Here is a 17,547-nt window from a genome sequence, read left to right as displayed (position 1 = left end):
TTCGGATAATTCAGTTTTCGCCTCCATAGCTGAGTGTTGAAGCGATCAATCTGGATCACATTTAATTAATAGAGTATTGTTTTCTTTACTATAAAAACAGAGGCAAAGCACATTATCTTATGTAAAGACATTAAAATAACAAACAAATAAGAAAATAAGTTGTCCCCTAAACTAATGTTTGTGTGTGTGTGTGTGTGTGTAAGTCCTTTGCAGTTGCTAAAAGCTAATAACTGAGGATATTAACTGAAGAAACATAGCCATCAGATTTTTTGATGAGTTCAAAAACATATTCAAACAAGGTATCCTTTAATGACAAACCATACCAGTGAAAGGTTAAAAAAGATATTTTCTAACCTGATGTGAGAAAGAATCTCACAGTAATTGTAAATGTCTGTTAAATGCTTTTTCTTTGTGTGTGGCTCTGTCCACTGTTAATTCTTTAGCCCTTTCCTGCATTGTCCAGCCTATGGTATTTCATTACAATTGTAACCCCATCCCACCTCATTTTGTTTCAATTTGTTAACTAGCTTTGGTTTTTTTTAACTCTTCAGCTCAGTGCCCAGCAAATGAGGAGCGGTTGTCATCATCAGGAGTCATATTGAGCCCTGGGTTTCCTGGCAACTATCCCAACAGCCAGACTTGCTCTTGGCTCCTTCGGATGCTTCCAGGTAACACATTTGATGGTATTCTCTTTTCTGCAGAGGATTGGGTCATCAGTGTAATCTAGAATTGTGTTACCGTAGCAACCCTTCTTTTACAAACATTTAAAGGTCATCATGTTTTTTAATAAGCATTATTAAGTACTAAAAAAGCTATCGGCTGTACTTTAAACAGGTTTTAGGATAGTCAGTGAATAAGGCTTTTTATTATTATTATTATTTATTGTTTTCTATTTATTATTTTTTTTTTTTTACTTGTTTCTACATTCTCTGCTTGTAAATATCAAAGATATTAGGACTGATTAAGTAAAGGCCATGCCCACAATGCCAGAGCTGGCTATGTCATGGACTTTAAAAAAAATACCATATTGAGAAGCTTTTTTCCTACATGTGTCAAGGCAGCTGTACCCCAAAGAAAGGATATCTGGTGATGAAACTCTGACTCCCAGATTGACTTGACTAAATCAGGGTTACATCTGGCATTACAATAAATAGGTTTTATTAATAAAATATGAAGCTGTGTTTGTATGACTTTAAAGCCTTTGGTTAATTTGAATGAGTTTGTGAGTGTGAACACACATCTGTGTGTGTTGTAGGTGGGTTGAATAGTGAGAATATGATGGTGGTGAGAAAGGAAAAAATTTAGCAATACTCTGCTCCCTAAAAGCAGCATGTAGCAAGTAGCCTCAGATCCCAGAAGCTACAGCAGCCCCAGGTAGTGAAAAGGAGTAGCCATAAACCAAAGACACAGGCAAATTGCAGAGAAAAGGTTTTAGACCCCAGGTCAGAAAGGCTTAGGGAAAGTTGCAAAAAAACCAAACCCCCTACCCAGCACTGCTGTCATGTCCTGTGTCAAGTTTAACCTGCAAACCAGTCACCCTGGGTTGCAGGCAGGGCCCAACTGTCACACACACATTCACAAGTCACTGTTATTGTGTAATATAGAATATGTATTGCTGAAAGAAATGGGGACTAAGTTGACAGGAGGACCCAGCCCCCAAACAGGAGTGACTCGAAGGAATTTTAACGTGCTGCTTTTAAAACTTCAATTACAATTTGACTTCGCTACAATTTGTATTTAAACATTACGGTAGTTGTTGTCAGTGTGATCAATGTTTATGTTCTTGCCCATTCTATCACTGCCAAGCTGCCAGGTCATCTAGGCACAATAAGTGGTATAGTGGTGGCTGAATGACACCAGCATGACATCACCACCCCGAGTTTGAAATCTTTTTGCAAAGGCATGAATTCAAAATGTGCCAAATTTATGTTTTTGATGCTGTGTTTAGGTGTATAACAGTTTTAATGTGTAATTAGCTATTTTATTCATGCAGCCTTATACTTCTGTCTTGTTCCCTAGGTTACACCATAAACATCTATGTAGAGATGTTCCACAGTGAGAAGCAATTTGATGAACTGGAAATTTTTGATGGTAAGCAAATGTCTTGTAAGCAAATGTATACCATACAGGTAAAATCATATCCCATACACTAACATAAAGCTCTTTTCATTGTTGTCGAACATTAAGTCACAGGTGAAGGTGATAGCTAAAATTTTAACTAACCAAATGTCAGCATTAGCAATGATTTAACTTGCCTGTTCAAAAGAAAAGAAAAGGCTTTAAAGCTTGACAGATGGTCAGCCTTATTTGTTTATGAACCCTAAGAGGAATCCATGTCTCTGCTCTGTTAGGGAGCTAAGCTCTGACGCTGCCTGAACTCCAGTTTTTAAAAAACATTTTTTTTTTTTTCTTTTTTCATGTGAAGACGTTTCAGATAAATATTCATTGTGAATTGATAACATCATATTTAACTGTTTGACTTGGATCAAATGTTTTGGCTTTGCTCCCACCAGTTTCTCAAAATACTATGCACAAGTTTTGGCCCACAGAACTCACGCAGGTTTTCAGGCCACTTTGCTCACAGGCAGGTTTTCAGTGCTGCCAACAAATTTACTATTGATATGATGTTAACGGTATTATTGCTTTACCCAAGCAGAAATGTAAGCCAATGTAAACCAAAGCTTGACATATATCAGATAGTTTTACTGGTGACATATTGACGGACAATGTTACCTGAGGCATTTAATAAGGCATTTTGCCTGATCAGCAAAGCTTTAGGCATAGTTGACAGGCATTTTTTTCTACATCAACACTGTAAAGTTATTTCAAATCAATGTTAAAACCCACACCTTCCACAGAAAGGGGAAATATAATTAAGTACACAAAGTAATGTCGGCTATAAGGGAAGGAATATTTGATGCCTTTTGCAGTTACAAAAGCTGGACAGAGATCAGGGTATTGTATCACCTCTTCACAAAATACAATCTAGTTCCTATTTTGAAGCTTCTTCCCCTCCACATTGCCTGTTTCACATTGGATAACAACTGTCGTATATCAGCTTTTACCAACTTCTTAACGGGGTCTTTTCTTTTCTGGAGTTTATTTGCAAACTCCATTAATCTTTCAGACCCAGTGCTTCTTCTTGTCTGATATGATGGTTGCACCCTTGGTGGTTATATTTAATGTAAATATTTTAACAAAGCTTCAACAGACCTTTCAGGCAATAGATAATTTTGACAAACGATGGCCCAGACTTGCTTAGAAATGCCAGATAGATCTTATGTAAACTACTGACTTTCTAGAAAGTTGTGCAAAACAGAAAACAAAAACTAGACCAATTGATAATATTGGCATTTCTTCAAACAATTGTTTAGCGCTCTCTTTCATATAGTGAGGGAAGAAAGGTGGTTTTGTGTCTGTTTTATTGAGTATGTAAATTATCTGGTTTCAATTATATGTTTGCATCATTAAACACAAACAAACTTGTTATGACTGCTGAATCAGGTTTTCTGTCTCTAGATAATGCAAATGAATTTTAAAGAAAACATCTAAACGTTATCTCTCAACGGCTGTTTCTCACCAGGAGAAACAACACAAAACTATTCTAAAAGAACGTCCATACATTATTAGAAATACATGCAAATAAGAAATAATTTTATTTTAAATGCTCTTGTATTTTTTTTAGGATCCTCAGGACAAAGTCCTTTGCTTGTTGCACTGAGTGGTAACCACTCCTCTCAACTGAACTTCACATCTAAAACAAACCAGCTCTATCTACGATGGTCTACTGACCATGCCACCAACAAGAAGGGGTTCAAGATACGATACTCAGGTACCGCCGGCATCTTTCTTAAACATTTCTGATATCAACAGATAATTGAATTAATGATTTTACATTTTTTTGTTCTGCTTTGTTCAATGCTGCATCTTGAAGCTTTCGTTCAGCTTTTGGCACAAACAGTTGTTCCCTTTTCATTTTATTCATTCAGAGTTTTAGATGACTGATTTAATAACTTGATTAAGATGGAGTATTACTTCTCTTTCATAATAGGGATATTTAATGTAAGTATCAAAGGTGAACCTTGATATCCTTTCAGGATGATTGACAACTCCCTAGTCTGCCCTGCCTCAGCTCTCTCAGAATCCGGTCAAATGTATGCACTTCACATAGTTCAAAAGACTGCTAATTTCTCAGACTAGCATGAATAATGATACCTTAATGCCTTTCCTCTCATGAAAATAATGTGCTAATGGTAGAGTGAGCAATGATCATTTAGTAAGCATTCTTTTGAATGCATTACTTTCCTTACATGCGAAACAGAATTAATAGCTGCAATCTATTAATGTGCGCCAGGTTCTCTGAGTGACATTTTAAATTTGTCCATACTTTTTTAAAGGTTGCTGATACTCTCAATTATACAATAAAATCTACAGTTAAAATTAACTTTGAAAAATGAGGAAACAAAGTTTATACATTATATATATATATATATATATATATAGTATCTTTCTCTCAATAATACTGCAATAGCCAGATAACAGCTATAGGGACCTCAGAGATTAACGATTAAGACCTTCCACTTCGTATGCAAAATTAATGTCCTGGTGTGCTGAGATACATGTATATCATGTAAATGCATGCTAATCGTCTTAAAGGTTGGGCTGATCTGATTCAAATGTAATATTTAATACTTCATTTTCTCTCTTAGCATTTTTTTAATTAAAAACCCCTCACTTTCCCTGTGGTGTTGCTGCAGTGTTTAAATTATGGTGCCCACAATGCTTTAAAATCTTTAATACTTCTTTAATAGCAAATCTCCCTTGAAAAGAGCAGTGGTGTCATCATTCTGTTGGATTCCTGTACATGTATAGGTTTAGGGGGTTAGTTGGGTTTTACCTTGGTGTTGAATAATATATATAAAAAAAAAAAAAAAAACAAAAACATTTCCATCAGAAAAAAAAAAAAACAATGCCCCAACGTTCCCCTGTTCTTTTTGTCTTTGAAAGATCTGTGGTCTTATAGTGTTGTTTATGTTTTATGTTTTAATATTAAAATGGCTGATTATTCAGGAACCAATCATTGCATAGTATGCAATGTAGTCAATATTGGTCAATATTGTATATAATGACAGATTAAGCTACAAAGATTAAGCTACAAAGCAAGTAAAGAAGGTTACAGATCAAGTTGGAAGTCCAAGTATGTAGAAATCAGGTGTTTACTCACAAGACTGGGCAACTCATTCAAACCATTTAGAAGAGACAGAAAATTATCCCAGTAAGTACAAAGAAGACTAAAGTGGGCTATTGAAATGCATTTGATTGTTCTGTGCTCAAGCAACTTTGCATTTACTGCATTCTGAGAGAACAAACCTATTATTACTCAGAAAAGTTTCAAACATAATTGCTCTATTATGCTGACTGTCAGAGGTTTTGAGTCCTTTTAAGTTGACTCATTTCACTGACATTGTAATGCTTGCCTGGGCACAGATAATTTATTATAGCCTTTCCTCATAATGCCTCTTAACATTAGCAGCTTCTTTTGATAATTATGTTCAGCATTAGGCAGGTAATCAGTCAGGTTCCTGGTAAATTTATTTGGATTTTTTTCCCCCATCCCCATTTATCTTGTTCGCTGTTTATAGCAACCTATTGCAGCATTGATGACCTTCCTATAAACGGTGGTGTGGTCAACCGATCCCGGCTCCATCCAGGTAGCAGACTTCAGTTCTTTTGTAATCGCGGTTACCGCCTGGTAGGTTTAAGCAACACTACCTGCAGGCTCGATTCCAGCGGACTTTACCAGTGGGACACCACTACACCTGTCTGTCAAGGTAGGAAATCAAAATAACTGTTTTGATTGTTTTTGTTTTTTTTCTCAATGCAGCCTAGGTAATTCTTTTAGAGTTTTTTTCAGCAGTGGTTTCATTTTTATTTTTGCAGCAATCTCATGTGGAATTCCTCCGACTCCTGGCAACGGCACTTTCCACGCATACCATTATAATGTTGGTAGCCAAGTTACCTATCATTGTAATTATGGCTACCATCTTGACCCTGGTGTTCCAATGACAGCTGTGTGTTTGGAAGATGGCACCTGGAGTAACACAGGCTCAATTCCTTGGTGCTTGCGTAAGTGATGCTCACCAGTATTCACCTGTGTATAAAAATGCATGATTTTAATCTTTTTTTCCCCATAAGACACTTTTTTTTTTTTTTTACTACAGCTGTGCACTGTCCCAACATTGAAGATGTCCTGTCAGATCACATGACATATCGCCCCCTCACTGGGAGGCTGGGAGAGTTTGGCTCCTCTGTGATGCTGGAGTGCTCAGCAGGGTTTTATTTGGGTGTCGGTCATCGAACTCTGCGCTGTCTCGCCAACGGAACCTGGGAGGGATCAGATGACCCAGCTACTTGCAAGAGTAAGTTTCAGTTTTTGCATTAAAAACTATATGACAAACTTTTTAGGAAGAGCAAAACACACCCGGATACTTGAATTTGCAAGATTTTGCATAAAAACTATGGGCCTGATCTTTATAGATTCCAATTAATGGGAGCTGAAATGCATGTGCAATATTTTGTTGGTCCTTGTAATAAGTGAACGTCTGGCAGGTGATCTACAATGAAGGCTGCTCAAATGTTAAACATGTGCAAATCTTGAAATTTAGTTCGGCCTATTAAAATGAGGAGATTGCGTGTTCTACTCGCGATCACCAATAAAAAAGATGAGGTCCATGTTATTGGAGGTAATAATAATTTTTAAAAAAATAACAATGATATAATATAAAATAATATTTATAGTTCTATTCTTAAAGCGCTTTGGACAAAAGTAAAAATAAAACATTACTGCTTTATGCACAGTTCTAATTCGAGGGAGAAATTGTTCCATGTTGTGAGGAGATGCGCTCCCCGTATTCTCATTTCTTTGCAGGCTCTTTTTAAAAAATATTTTACAATAACAGTGACAGTCAACTCTAAAATATTTACATGTGTCTCAGAATTTCTCTCCGACCTGTGGCATTGTTACTATGTGTTTTTTGTGGTACAAATGACTGCAGATATTTTTGCTTGTCAGTTTGGACTCAACTTTCAGAAGTACTAAAAAGATTATAAAACTACAGCCGCAGTTGAGTTTCAGATGTGACAATTTGCTCATGATAAATGTTTACATTTGTATATCCTCCACCCATTCATTTGCACAGTTCAGTCATTACAAAAAAACAGGCTGTTTGCTGAATGACAAACACAATTCACTTTGCATCTTCTTTGAAGATCTGCTCTGGACGTGCAAAAATGTATGCACCTGTTTTAAGACTATCTAACCTTCAGAAGATCACGCCCAGAGGATATTTAAGTTTCTTTGTTTCCTGATGTCTCTTGGTTGCCAGTCATACAAACAGCTTTACAGTTTTTTTTTTAAATCAGCCATTTAGCTTCAGGAGACTACTAGTAAGTCTGAAAATTGTATTTAAAAATGTCTAGTCTGTTTTGAAAAACAGTGGAAGGGCGCAACTTTGATGTGTTTATGCAAGATGTCTTACGTAACATTATTTGGTTATCTGGCTCTAAGAAATTGTTTTACATCAGTTCTTTCCTACTCTGTACTGCTCACATAAAAGGATGTCTGTGGGACATTGGTTAACTACTTTTTTGGATAAGAAGAGAAGCTTTATGAGAGAAAAGATGAAAAAGAGGACTTATACATTCCGACACTCAAACAATGATGCAACAACATGAGCAGGCAGTATGCTGCACACAAACAGAATAACACATGCATAAAACTATATTGCAGTTACTTCCACCACCTGTCATGAATTAGTTATCAAAATAACAGATCCACCCAGAAACAAGCAGAGAAAAAAAAGAGAAAGGTATTGATCTTATAAGGGTACCTTCTGTTATTTTGTTTGAATGTGTGCTTTCTTTTTTTTTAATCCATTGGAGCAATGATGCAGAAATTGTATTTTTGATAATAAAGGGTTATCCCATAAGGTAAATGCATTCTGTATCAGCGTGATAAACATGGACATGTGTTTGTCTATTTTCTTCTCTACCTTTTCCTTTTGAGATACCAGCTGAATATGAATTTCCAAATGCTGAATGATATTAACTATTTAGCCTGGGACAAAGATAAGGTTTTCATTGCAAAATATAGAGCATGATTCTTAAACTTGGATTACATGTTGGCGATCATCATTTTTTAAAATAGAGGTGTTTTTCTGCAATGTGCCTTTGCTACTTGGTTCATTAAGTAGAGCTTAGTGACATTGTGACTGTGAAAACTAACCAATGCAGAATTTCTCAGTGTTGCATAATACAGGAACTGCCACTGATAAAGTGAGATATGTTAACTCTGAAGAAGAATAGTAAGAGGATTACATTTGTTAAGATTACAACAGTAATTTATTTAGGTAGCTTTTAAGCCATTTCTTTGTATAAGCTGGCTTACCTAATGTCAAAGCAGTTCGGTCAGATTTAGTAGGATTCTTTAAAATTGGCCATAGATTTGAGTACCATTTCCAGCCTTCATCCTTGTTATAAATATAATTCAGATATGCTACTATCAAGAGTGAATTCTGGCTGCAGAATTTGGGGAATAGAAAAAGTCAAATGAGAACATAGGTCAATATGAAACCACATTATTAATTAGTTTTGGGCCTTGCAATTGTATATATACCATTTCAGTTTATGGTTTCTGTTTATAACACATGTCTGTTATTGTTTTAGTCATCTCTTGTGGAGAACTTCCTACACCACCCTTTGGTACCAAATTGGGGACGCTGACTACATTTGGAGCAACTGCCATCTTTATGTGCAACCATGGATACACGCTGGTGGGATCACATGTGAGGGAATGTGGTGCCGATGGGCTATGGAGCGGTGCAGAAACAAGATGTTTAGGTAAGATCCATTGAGTAAACTCAACTGTATAGCATACTGTTGCCTAGGTTCCAGTCTTGTGAACAATAGACATATTATATAGTGTGAGGTGTGAATGATTAAAAAGAAAAGGGAATGCTCATGCATTGGGATTAAAATGCAGTGAGCCGTCAGAAAAATGTCAGAAGTATAATCCATCATCAAATGTTGCCCTGGGCCTTTTTTGTGAGAGCTTATTTTTCAATTGATCAGTACACATGATAAGAAGACAGTGTTTTTATAGGTTGTTTTTTGTACAGGCTTTTACTTCCTTTTTTTTTTTTTTTTTATTCTAATTTAAATTGCATCTGCTTTAATCTTTTTTTTTTTTAGTTCTTCTGTAAAACCGTAAAAATTTTACTCTTACTATAGCCAATTATATGCTCCAGAGCTAAATGCAAGCCCTATGTACAGCGTATTTAATTATGTATTTAGTCATGCTATTTACTATAAAGTTCTTTTTTTCCTAGAAGGATCTTTTAAGCCTAGCTAATTTTCTTAGTTTGAAGAAAGAACTAGAAAAATACAGGTAAATATAAGCAAGCACATTTTTACTTTATTTCATTGATACAATTCAAAAAGTAAAACCAGTATATACATTAGTTGCATACAGAAATATACTTTTTAAAATGTATTTATCAAAACTTAAAATTTGTGGCTTTATTAACCCTCAATTTAATTTATTTGGAAACACACATCAAAGGAACAAGTAAATCCTAAGTCAATGTTTTTTTCAAGGTGTGTCGTGGGTCCTGATGAGCAATTTTACTGGTTTGATTATGAATTTATTAATCACCATAACCAGAGGTTATAACGAATTAATTGAAGAGTGAACTATCACGTCATTGCTGGTCAAATGATTAACTGACAATTTGCTCAATTACCAGGTGTTATTACTTACCTATATTAGCTGGACTTTTGGACTGGTTGTTGCAATCTAAGTTGTCTTCCCCACCAGTAAATGTCAATAACTTGGTCTTGTGCTTCAAGTAGTATTAATAATTAACCACAAGTAAAATATTTATATCTGTCTATTCATGTTGTCAACTCAAAGGAAATTGATTCAGCTCTTAGAGACAATCAGTCACTGTCATAAAACAAGAGACTACCACAATCGAAATAATGAGTACTTTTATCAAACCTAATAATCCCTGTCTCATTATTATGTTTAATAGACTATGCAAACACTGTAGACTACTGGAATAGACACAGTATACATGAAAGAATCAGTGACATAAAAGGGGTTTACATGAGACCTTGAAGTAGAGTCTTTGATAATATCCAGTTAATAAGCTCAGCTGTTGTGATGCACTCAGGGAATGTCCCTCAGATTAGCAGTATAGATTATACACAGCAGACAGGTGTGTAACAGAAGGCTCTGGTAACATTCAAGCCATTCAAATTTGATTTGCTTCAATATTGAGCAATGCATATGTGACAGCATTGAAATGTGTAGCCTATGGAATAAGTGGTGATGTATGGATGAAAGGCTTCTGTTGTCAAGGCAACCAATAGCTAGAGGCTAACACAGCTAATCCACAGCAAACAATGGTTAATTCGGCAAGCCCCAAACACTCTACTGTAAGTCAGGCTAATTATTTTACGTTAGCAGTTAGGATGGTTACCACAGGACATAAAAAGTCGGACCGTGCAAAAACTTTGGCCATAAAAAAAAAATCCTTCAGGTCATAAGCTAAGCTGCCCTTCACAAGATGGCTGAAAAACAGACAAGAATGAGTGGCAATGTGTATAACTTGGTGTAGTCAGGCTGGAAGAACCCACAGGATGCACAAAGGTAGATATGGAGATGAAATCGGAGAAAAACACACAAGACACGGCTTAATGAAGAAAATGGCGACTGCAACATTAAAAACACCCAATTTGAATGGTTGTCATAAAGCTTAGCTGAAGATTTCTCATTTTATTAAAAAAAATCAGCTTCCGACTGGTAATTCTCCTCACCCTCACCCAGACTCTGCCTCTGTCTCCTTGAACCCCAGTCGGCCTCGGCAGATGGCCGCTCACACTGAGCCTGGTTCTGCTGGAGGTTTCTTCCTGTTAAAAGGGAGTTTTTCCTCTCCACTGTCGCTACAAGCATGCTTAGTGTGAGGGATTGTATTTGAGTCAATGAGTCAATGCAATCAACTGGTTAGAAAACTTTGAATCAATTTGACTGTATTATCTGGTTGAACTGTAAAGTGCCTTGAGATGACATGTGTTGTGAATTTGGTGCTATATAAATAAACTGAATTGAATTGAATTGAACCCAGGCAAGTTACTCTCAACACTTAATTACTGTAGAAAGATTCTTAACTTGATGCTGTCTCACAGGGTGATACAGGTTCCACTCAACTTTAAATCATCATGCTTGGATACAGCACACTAGGAATAGCCAGCTCCTTTAGCACTGACCTTTTGTGGCTCTTTTTTTATTAAAGTCAATAACTACCAACTGGACAAGCAACGCATCAGATCTCTTCCCCCAATTGTGAATTTTATAATCTGGAATTTGTAGTTTGCATGTTTTTTTTATTTGTTTGTCATATGTGTGTGTATGTGTGTAGAGGGTGTGTTCATAATGATCTTTTATGATGTCACAGATGGCTCCATTTAACTAACTAATATTTTAAACATAATTTAAAAGGATGGTTGTTTTTTAAGGTAACCTATACAAAGAAAATCCAAAACTTGTCATCTTTAAAAACATCATAGTTCAACTTATCTTACCAAAACAGAGAAAGTTCACTTTTAACTTTTAATTTACAAATATATGTCTTTTTGCAGCTGGTCACTGTGACTCTCCAGATCCTATAGTCAATGGTCACATTAGCGGAGATGGATCAAGTTACCGTGACACTGTTGTGTACCAGTGCATGTTAGGATATAGACTAATCGGCACATCTGTCAGAATCTGCCAGCAAGACCATCGGTGGTCCGGAACAACACCTGTCTGTGTCGGTAAGTAAACACAGCATTTCCTTAGCTTCTCTGAAATGTTCTACTTTGTTTTACAATTACAAAAAAGTTCTGGAGTAATTTTGTTCTCTGAGTCACACACCAAATACCTCTTGCATTCTGAGGGTTTCTCCAATTAAACTAAATTAATGATCCAAAAAAGCTCAAGCACTTGTATTTAAATTTGGCCACATTTTTTTTTCCAATATCCTTTTCATTAAAAGAACTGGAAAACAGTAAATACAGTTACCGTACACAATTCTGCTGCTGTAAGTCACAAATTAAGATTTACAAGTGACACCTTTGTTTTCCCTTAGCCAAAAACAGCACTGGTAATGGAACAACAATAATTGTGACTTGTTGGTAATTTACAGGGCAAAGGGTGCTGCCTGGTTAGTCAGTCTGCAACACCCGGAAATTACAGACCTACTGCCATGTTGTCATCGAAGGATGCATGCTGTGTAGACCTTTGAAGGATGCAGCCATGGATATATTTTATATATTTTATTTTGCATTTTTTTTAGTTAGTTGTGTTGGACAGTCTATGCTAGTTTTTCGACTTATCAACGCTAGTATTTTTCTTACCATTACAGACAGCTATACATTTTCAGCTGACCAAAGGTTTTTTTTATTATTCACCCTCTTCCTCTCCCCCCTTTGGCTATCTATCTCTGTGTGTCTCTGCGGTGCTCTGACTGCCAGGGGGCGAGGAAGTGTCTGTCCTGGTCTAGGAGTTTCAATAATGCAGTTGTTTGAAATGAATAAAAGAAAAAAAAATTAAGAGAGACCCCACACCGAGCCTTTGGTTTCACCCCTGAGTGATGGCCCCGAACAGGTCTTCAGGAGCACCCAGCACAATGGGAAATATCTCTATGGCCAGTATGCCCCTGAAACGCTGTTGTTGAGACTATGTTTTGAAATTTCAGCTTCAGGGCTAGTTAAAGGGCAATCTTAGAGGGCAGCATGGCCTATGTACTTTGGGTTGGCGTAAACTGACAAAGCAGACAGTGCCCTCTCTTGTTTACCCATGCGAACTACCTATAGGTCATAGATCATATTCGCTCCACTACTATTGTGAAATTTGTAGCAAATGTAAGTAAAGGTGTGACTTGCAAAGCTGAATTTTTTACTCACAGGCAGCAGCGGATTTGTCTAGTTGTTTTCACTAATTTGCATTTTTTTTAAGGAAAAAAATTATTCAAATATAAGAAAAGATTTTAACGCAGGCGTTTGAATTTGATTTGCAAAATTTGTTTTAGATCAAATAGAGCGAAGCTGAAAGTGTATCATCTTCTAATTGGCTCAAATGGACTATTTGTTGTTTTACTCATTAGTTCTAAAAGCTGTATTTTTAATTGAAAAAAATCTACAATATCATAACAAAAAAGCTAAATTGCTTAAATAGTTTTGCAACAATAGGTTTGGATCGATCGAAGCAAAACCAAGAATGTAAGATGTTTTTTATTTGTGACTCATAGAACACAATGTATTTCTGGCTTTGAAATCTGAAGAAGTTTACCTTCTTCCGTAATTGAGAACGATGAAAAATATAATCTACTGTTAGAAACTACTATAATCCATCTCTATGCGGCTTCAACGTTACAGTTATAATACACAATTTAATCTCATTCAAGTTAACCTCAATGGAACTTAACTAAGGAACAGAAAGAGCTAAAAAAGATAATTACTTAAATTATTTATTTTATTAAACAAATTAAATAAAATGCAAAACGTGAAGCTGGATATAAAAGGGCTCAACCTAAATATGTTTTTTTTTTCTCTTATATGTCCAATTGTTCAGCTATCACTTGTGGACATCCAGGAAACCCTACCAATGGACAAACCAATGGCAGCGAGTTCAACCTCAATGACGTCGTCAACTTCACCTGCAATAAAGGTTACATCCTCAGTGGGAATGCTCGCGCTCAGTGCCGAATCAACGGACAGTGGAGCAACCCCTTACCTGCCTGCAAAGGTCACTTTCTCATCCTTCAAACAACATTACTAAATTGTTTCCATCCCAAAATATTATTTCCTTTGAAAAGCTTCACAAATTAAGAAGAGAGAATCATACGATGGTTTATTTGTCTTATTTTTTTTATCTTTACTTAAAAAATTAAGGCCGGCCTTTTTGGTTTGTTTTCCTTTTTTGTGTTTGGTTGTAGCATTTGGAAATCCACTTTTTTAAAACACTTTTCTATATAAATAAAATGTATCTACTTTAGCATTCAGTAATATTTTCTAGAAATTATAATTCAACAAATTTGAAGAGAAGCTTAAATTTTACACTTCTTTACTCTCTTTACAATAAGATAAAGGGCTTGATTCTGAAAAGAACACAAGTGTTTAGTGTTTAGTGTTTTTTGTGTCTTTTTTGAGATGCTGATATCATTTACCAGCAGGGCTTGGTACCTGACCTACACTTTCAAATGTAGCAATACCTTTTAGCAGGCTGGGCTTCACTGCTGACACAAAGCAATGATGTAGTTAACATTCAAAGGGGAACCCAGACCAGATATTTAGGGCAAATACTGTGCGATACATGGATATTGGTTTTAGTTTGCTGACAAAAAAATAAATAAATAAAGAATCCAATTGTTGCTATATAATATATGTATTAATATTTAAAATATTTGTATTTTTTTATTGGATTTTGTGAATAATCATCAACTTTTAGCAAAAAATAAACAACTTCAAATTTAGATTCATTTAATTGCTTATGTAATAGTATGTCTTGTACTATCACATAAAAGTAATAGTACAAAAAAGTAAACTCAAGCCTTTAAAACACTTGACAACACAAAGTCTCTTATATACACGGACTTCCTATCTAAAGGATTTTTTTCTGGCTTTCCATGTTTTCATCCTCCCTGATTTTTTTCGCTCTTATTCCCTATCTGCCTCCTTCCCCCTTCCCTTTTCTCACAGCAGCAGCTGTCAATTATATGCCCGAAACTTTCTTGCTTCCCATAGGGCTCCAAACACACATACACACAATTACTCACACTCAGCCATCTCACCCATGGGCTTGGATTTCAGTGAATGTCAGTCCTCCCCTGTGACATGTGGAAAATCACACTCTACTCTACTATTGGACTGGCATATACCCAGAGAAGAGCAAAAGTTTAGAACAAAGAGCTCAAAAAAACTGAGTAAGGCATGATGAGAGAGAAGGTTTACAAGAGTAGTAAGGACAATCAGAATTTGTTGCAATTAGATTTTTTTAGTCTGTCGATTTTATAATTCAGCAAAAAAAAAAGATGAATACCACATAATCAGTTCACACAGAGAACAGACCACAGTTGAAAACAGACATAACAAAGAGTGCATCGACTATCTCAAATAGTTGCAGCGATGCGTCAAAGTGTCTGCAGTTTTGGGAGGGGAAACAGCAGGCAGTAAATCCTTCAAGTGAATTGGGGAGGTACCGTTTGACTGGAATAAAAAGAGTTTTGCCTTTAAATTTCACAAACAGACTTTTCTTTTAACACTACAGGTTTGTTTTCTGTGTGATGCTTTATCATTTCACTCTCTTTGTGACATAGAGGTTTGATGGTAAAGCAATAAAGCACATAAATCCCCAAAAGAGAGCCTCTTTTGGTGTTAGTCGCATAAGAAGACTACCTTAATCCTGGACATTTCAGTTGGGAACTGAGTATAAAAAGTTATAATATTGTGTGCATATTTTACTGAGTTCATTGCATATGCATGTGAAGTGATAAGTATTAAATGCTTAAATTTAATTCCAATATTAAAATGATAGATATATATTTTGGAAGTCTATAAAAAAAAAAACTTTTTTTTTTAACTGTTTGTTACTTTGCATATAGGTAAATCCCATCAGCTGGATTTCAGTTCATTACATTTTAGGAATATATTAAATGGTTAACTTTGGAAGCCTAAAAAAGATTAAACGAAGAAAAAAATATGACTTTTATAAAGAACTAACTTATTTTATATATATGTATAATCACTTCTAAATGATAACAAAGCTTTAAGGCCCCAGCTGCTTGTTCCTCCAACTGACTGTAAAATAAATGATAATATAATATAACTGGACTTTCCCCTTGCATTTAACCCATCCCCTTGGGGAGCAGTAGGCTGCCATCATGCAGCGCCCAGGGAACAGTGTGGGGTTAAGGGTCTTTGCTCAGAGACCCAGAGTCACAGTCTGTGGGAGTGTTGCTCGAAACTCAAAACCTCAGGATTCCAAGCTCTATGCCGTAACCATTAGGCCGCCACTCCCACACCAAATTACAACACTGGCTTAAGATGTCTTGCCGGTGAAACACGCATTTTTAAATATTTTGGACTCCTCTATTAAAGCATATAGAAGGCAGTTGCAGATAGCCTCACAAAGACTGAGCTTGATTTATAAAGTGTAAGAAATAAGCAAAAGACCATACCTTCTTGATGGACATGAAGTAAAAATATGAACTTTGGAAATATTAATAATTCAAATAAAGCAAAGGTAAGAGTCATTGTACCATTTCAAAATAAAAGTAGTGGGGCTGCAGCCTAATTCAGGACTTTGGAAATGTAGGTAAAATATCAATCTTATGTAACGTATTTCTTTACAAAAATTATTTATAAAAAAAAAAGGTTTTAAAACAATTGCCAAGATTATTTTGCGTACAGTTTATTGATTCATTTCTAATTGATAATGATCACAAAAGGCAATAATTCAAAGTAGTGGTTTTCTTATCTTTGTGTGAAATCCTATGGAGATTGAATTACTATATTGCTATAAGGTGTTGATATTTCTAGGGCTTAAATTATATGAACGCCATCGAGGAAAGGTTTCCACATGAGGTACAGCTGGGAGTGCGATCAATTTTGAGCCACAGGTGTTTGGAAGTAAATTGGCATCAGGATCAGGCATGTAGGGCAGAAAAGCTTGCTAAAATCAAAAGAAGAGAGGTGGTAATAAAAGGGTTAGAGGTGAAATACCAGACCATAAGATTCCTGGTTTGATGTCTCATGCTGTCATATTATCTGTTAGTTGCTCTTTTCCTCTTCTGTTCCATGTTGAGTTCCCATTCTGTTTTCTGTCATTTCTACCAATCTTACCTACATTTAAAAAGTTGGATTTTTCCAAACTTTTTACCATAATTATACTAATAATATGCATCCAAAACGTATGTAATTGTCTACTTCATGATAGTATCCTCTGAAAGTTACAATTATTACATGTAGTTTATTTACTGTAGCTTACATTGAATTCAATATTTTCCCTTTTATCCCATTTGTAATATCAGAAAAGGAAATGTAAGTACAGGATGTATGCTTTGGAAATCTCCTAAGACTTTCTGTCCTGTATGTTATTCATGTGTTTGTTAAGTAATTGCGGTGCACAATAAAAACACAGTCTACCAGAATGCTTTTGTATCTTGTACAGTGGTGAACTGTTCGGACCCTGGACATGTGGAGAATGGTGTTCACCAATCCGGTCTGCGTTACCCAGAAATCTTCAGCTATGGTGTAACTGTGGTCATTCACTGCAAGAGAGGCTTTTACCTACTTGGCTCTGCTGTCCTCACATGTCAGCACAATGGGCTGTGGGACCGCCCAACACCTCGCTGCTTAGGTAGGTATGGCCGATGTGGTATACTTTGATTTACATTATAGTCATAATAAAGAAAAATATATAAATATACTAAGTATCAGATGTGTAAA

The 17,547-nt window shown here is 35.8% G+C and overlaps 1 protein-coding gene across 1 annotated transcript in view; it reads left to right on the top strand.

The window, feature by feature from the left end:
* The window catches only part of csmd1 (CUB and Sushi multiple domains 1), a 576,851-nt gene that overhangs the window by 516,527 nt on the left and 42,777 nt on the right, over positions 1-17,547 (top strand). Inside the window, exons 49-58 of the mRNA XM_015374130.1 lie at positions 552-668; positions 2,020-2,091; positions 3,686-3,832; positions 5,643-5,831; positions 5,941-6,126; positions 6,222-6,419; positions 8,725-8,898; positions 11,701-11,874; positions 13,673-13,846; positions 17,270-17,458. Coding sequence (XP_015229616.1) covers positions 552-668; positions 2,020-2,091; positions 3,686-3,832; positions 5,643-5,831; positions 5,941-6,126; positions 6,222-6,419; positions 8,725-8,898; positions 11,701-11,874; positions 13,673-13,846; positions 17,270-17,458 — 1,620 coding nt within the window. The remainder of the gene's footprint in view (positions 1-551; positions 669-2,019; positions 2,092-3,685; positions 3,833-5,642; positions 5,832-5,940; positions 6,127-6,221; positions 6,420-8,724; positions 8,899-11,700; positions 11,875-13,672; positions 13,847-17,269; positions 17,459-17,547) is intronic.

This window comes from Cyprinodon variegatus, unplaced genomic scaffold, assembly GCF_000732505.1.
Source record: "Cyprinodon variegatus isolate N-32 unplaced genomic scaffold, C_variegatus-1.0 Scaffold5, whole genome shotgun sequence".
In the NCBI taxonomy this organism is placed as follows: domain Eukaryota; kingdom Metazoa; phylum Chordata; class Actinopteri; order Cyprinodontiformes; family Cyprinodontidae; genus Cyprinodon; species Cyprinodon variegatus.
This window is presented reverse-complemented; position numbering and strand designations above follow the sequence as displayed.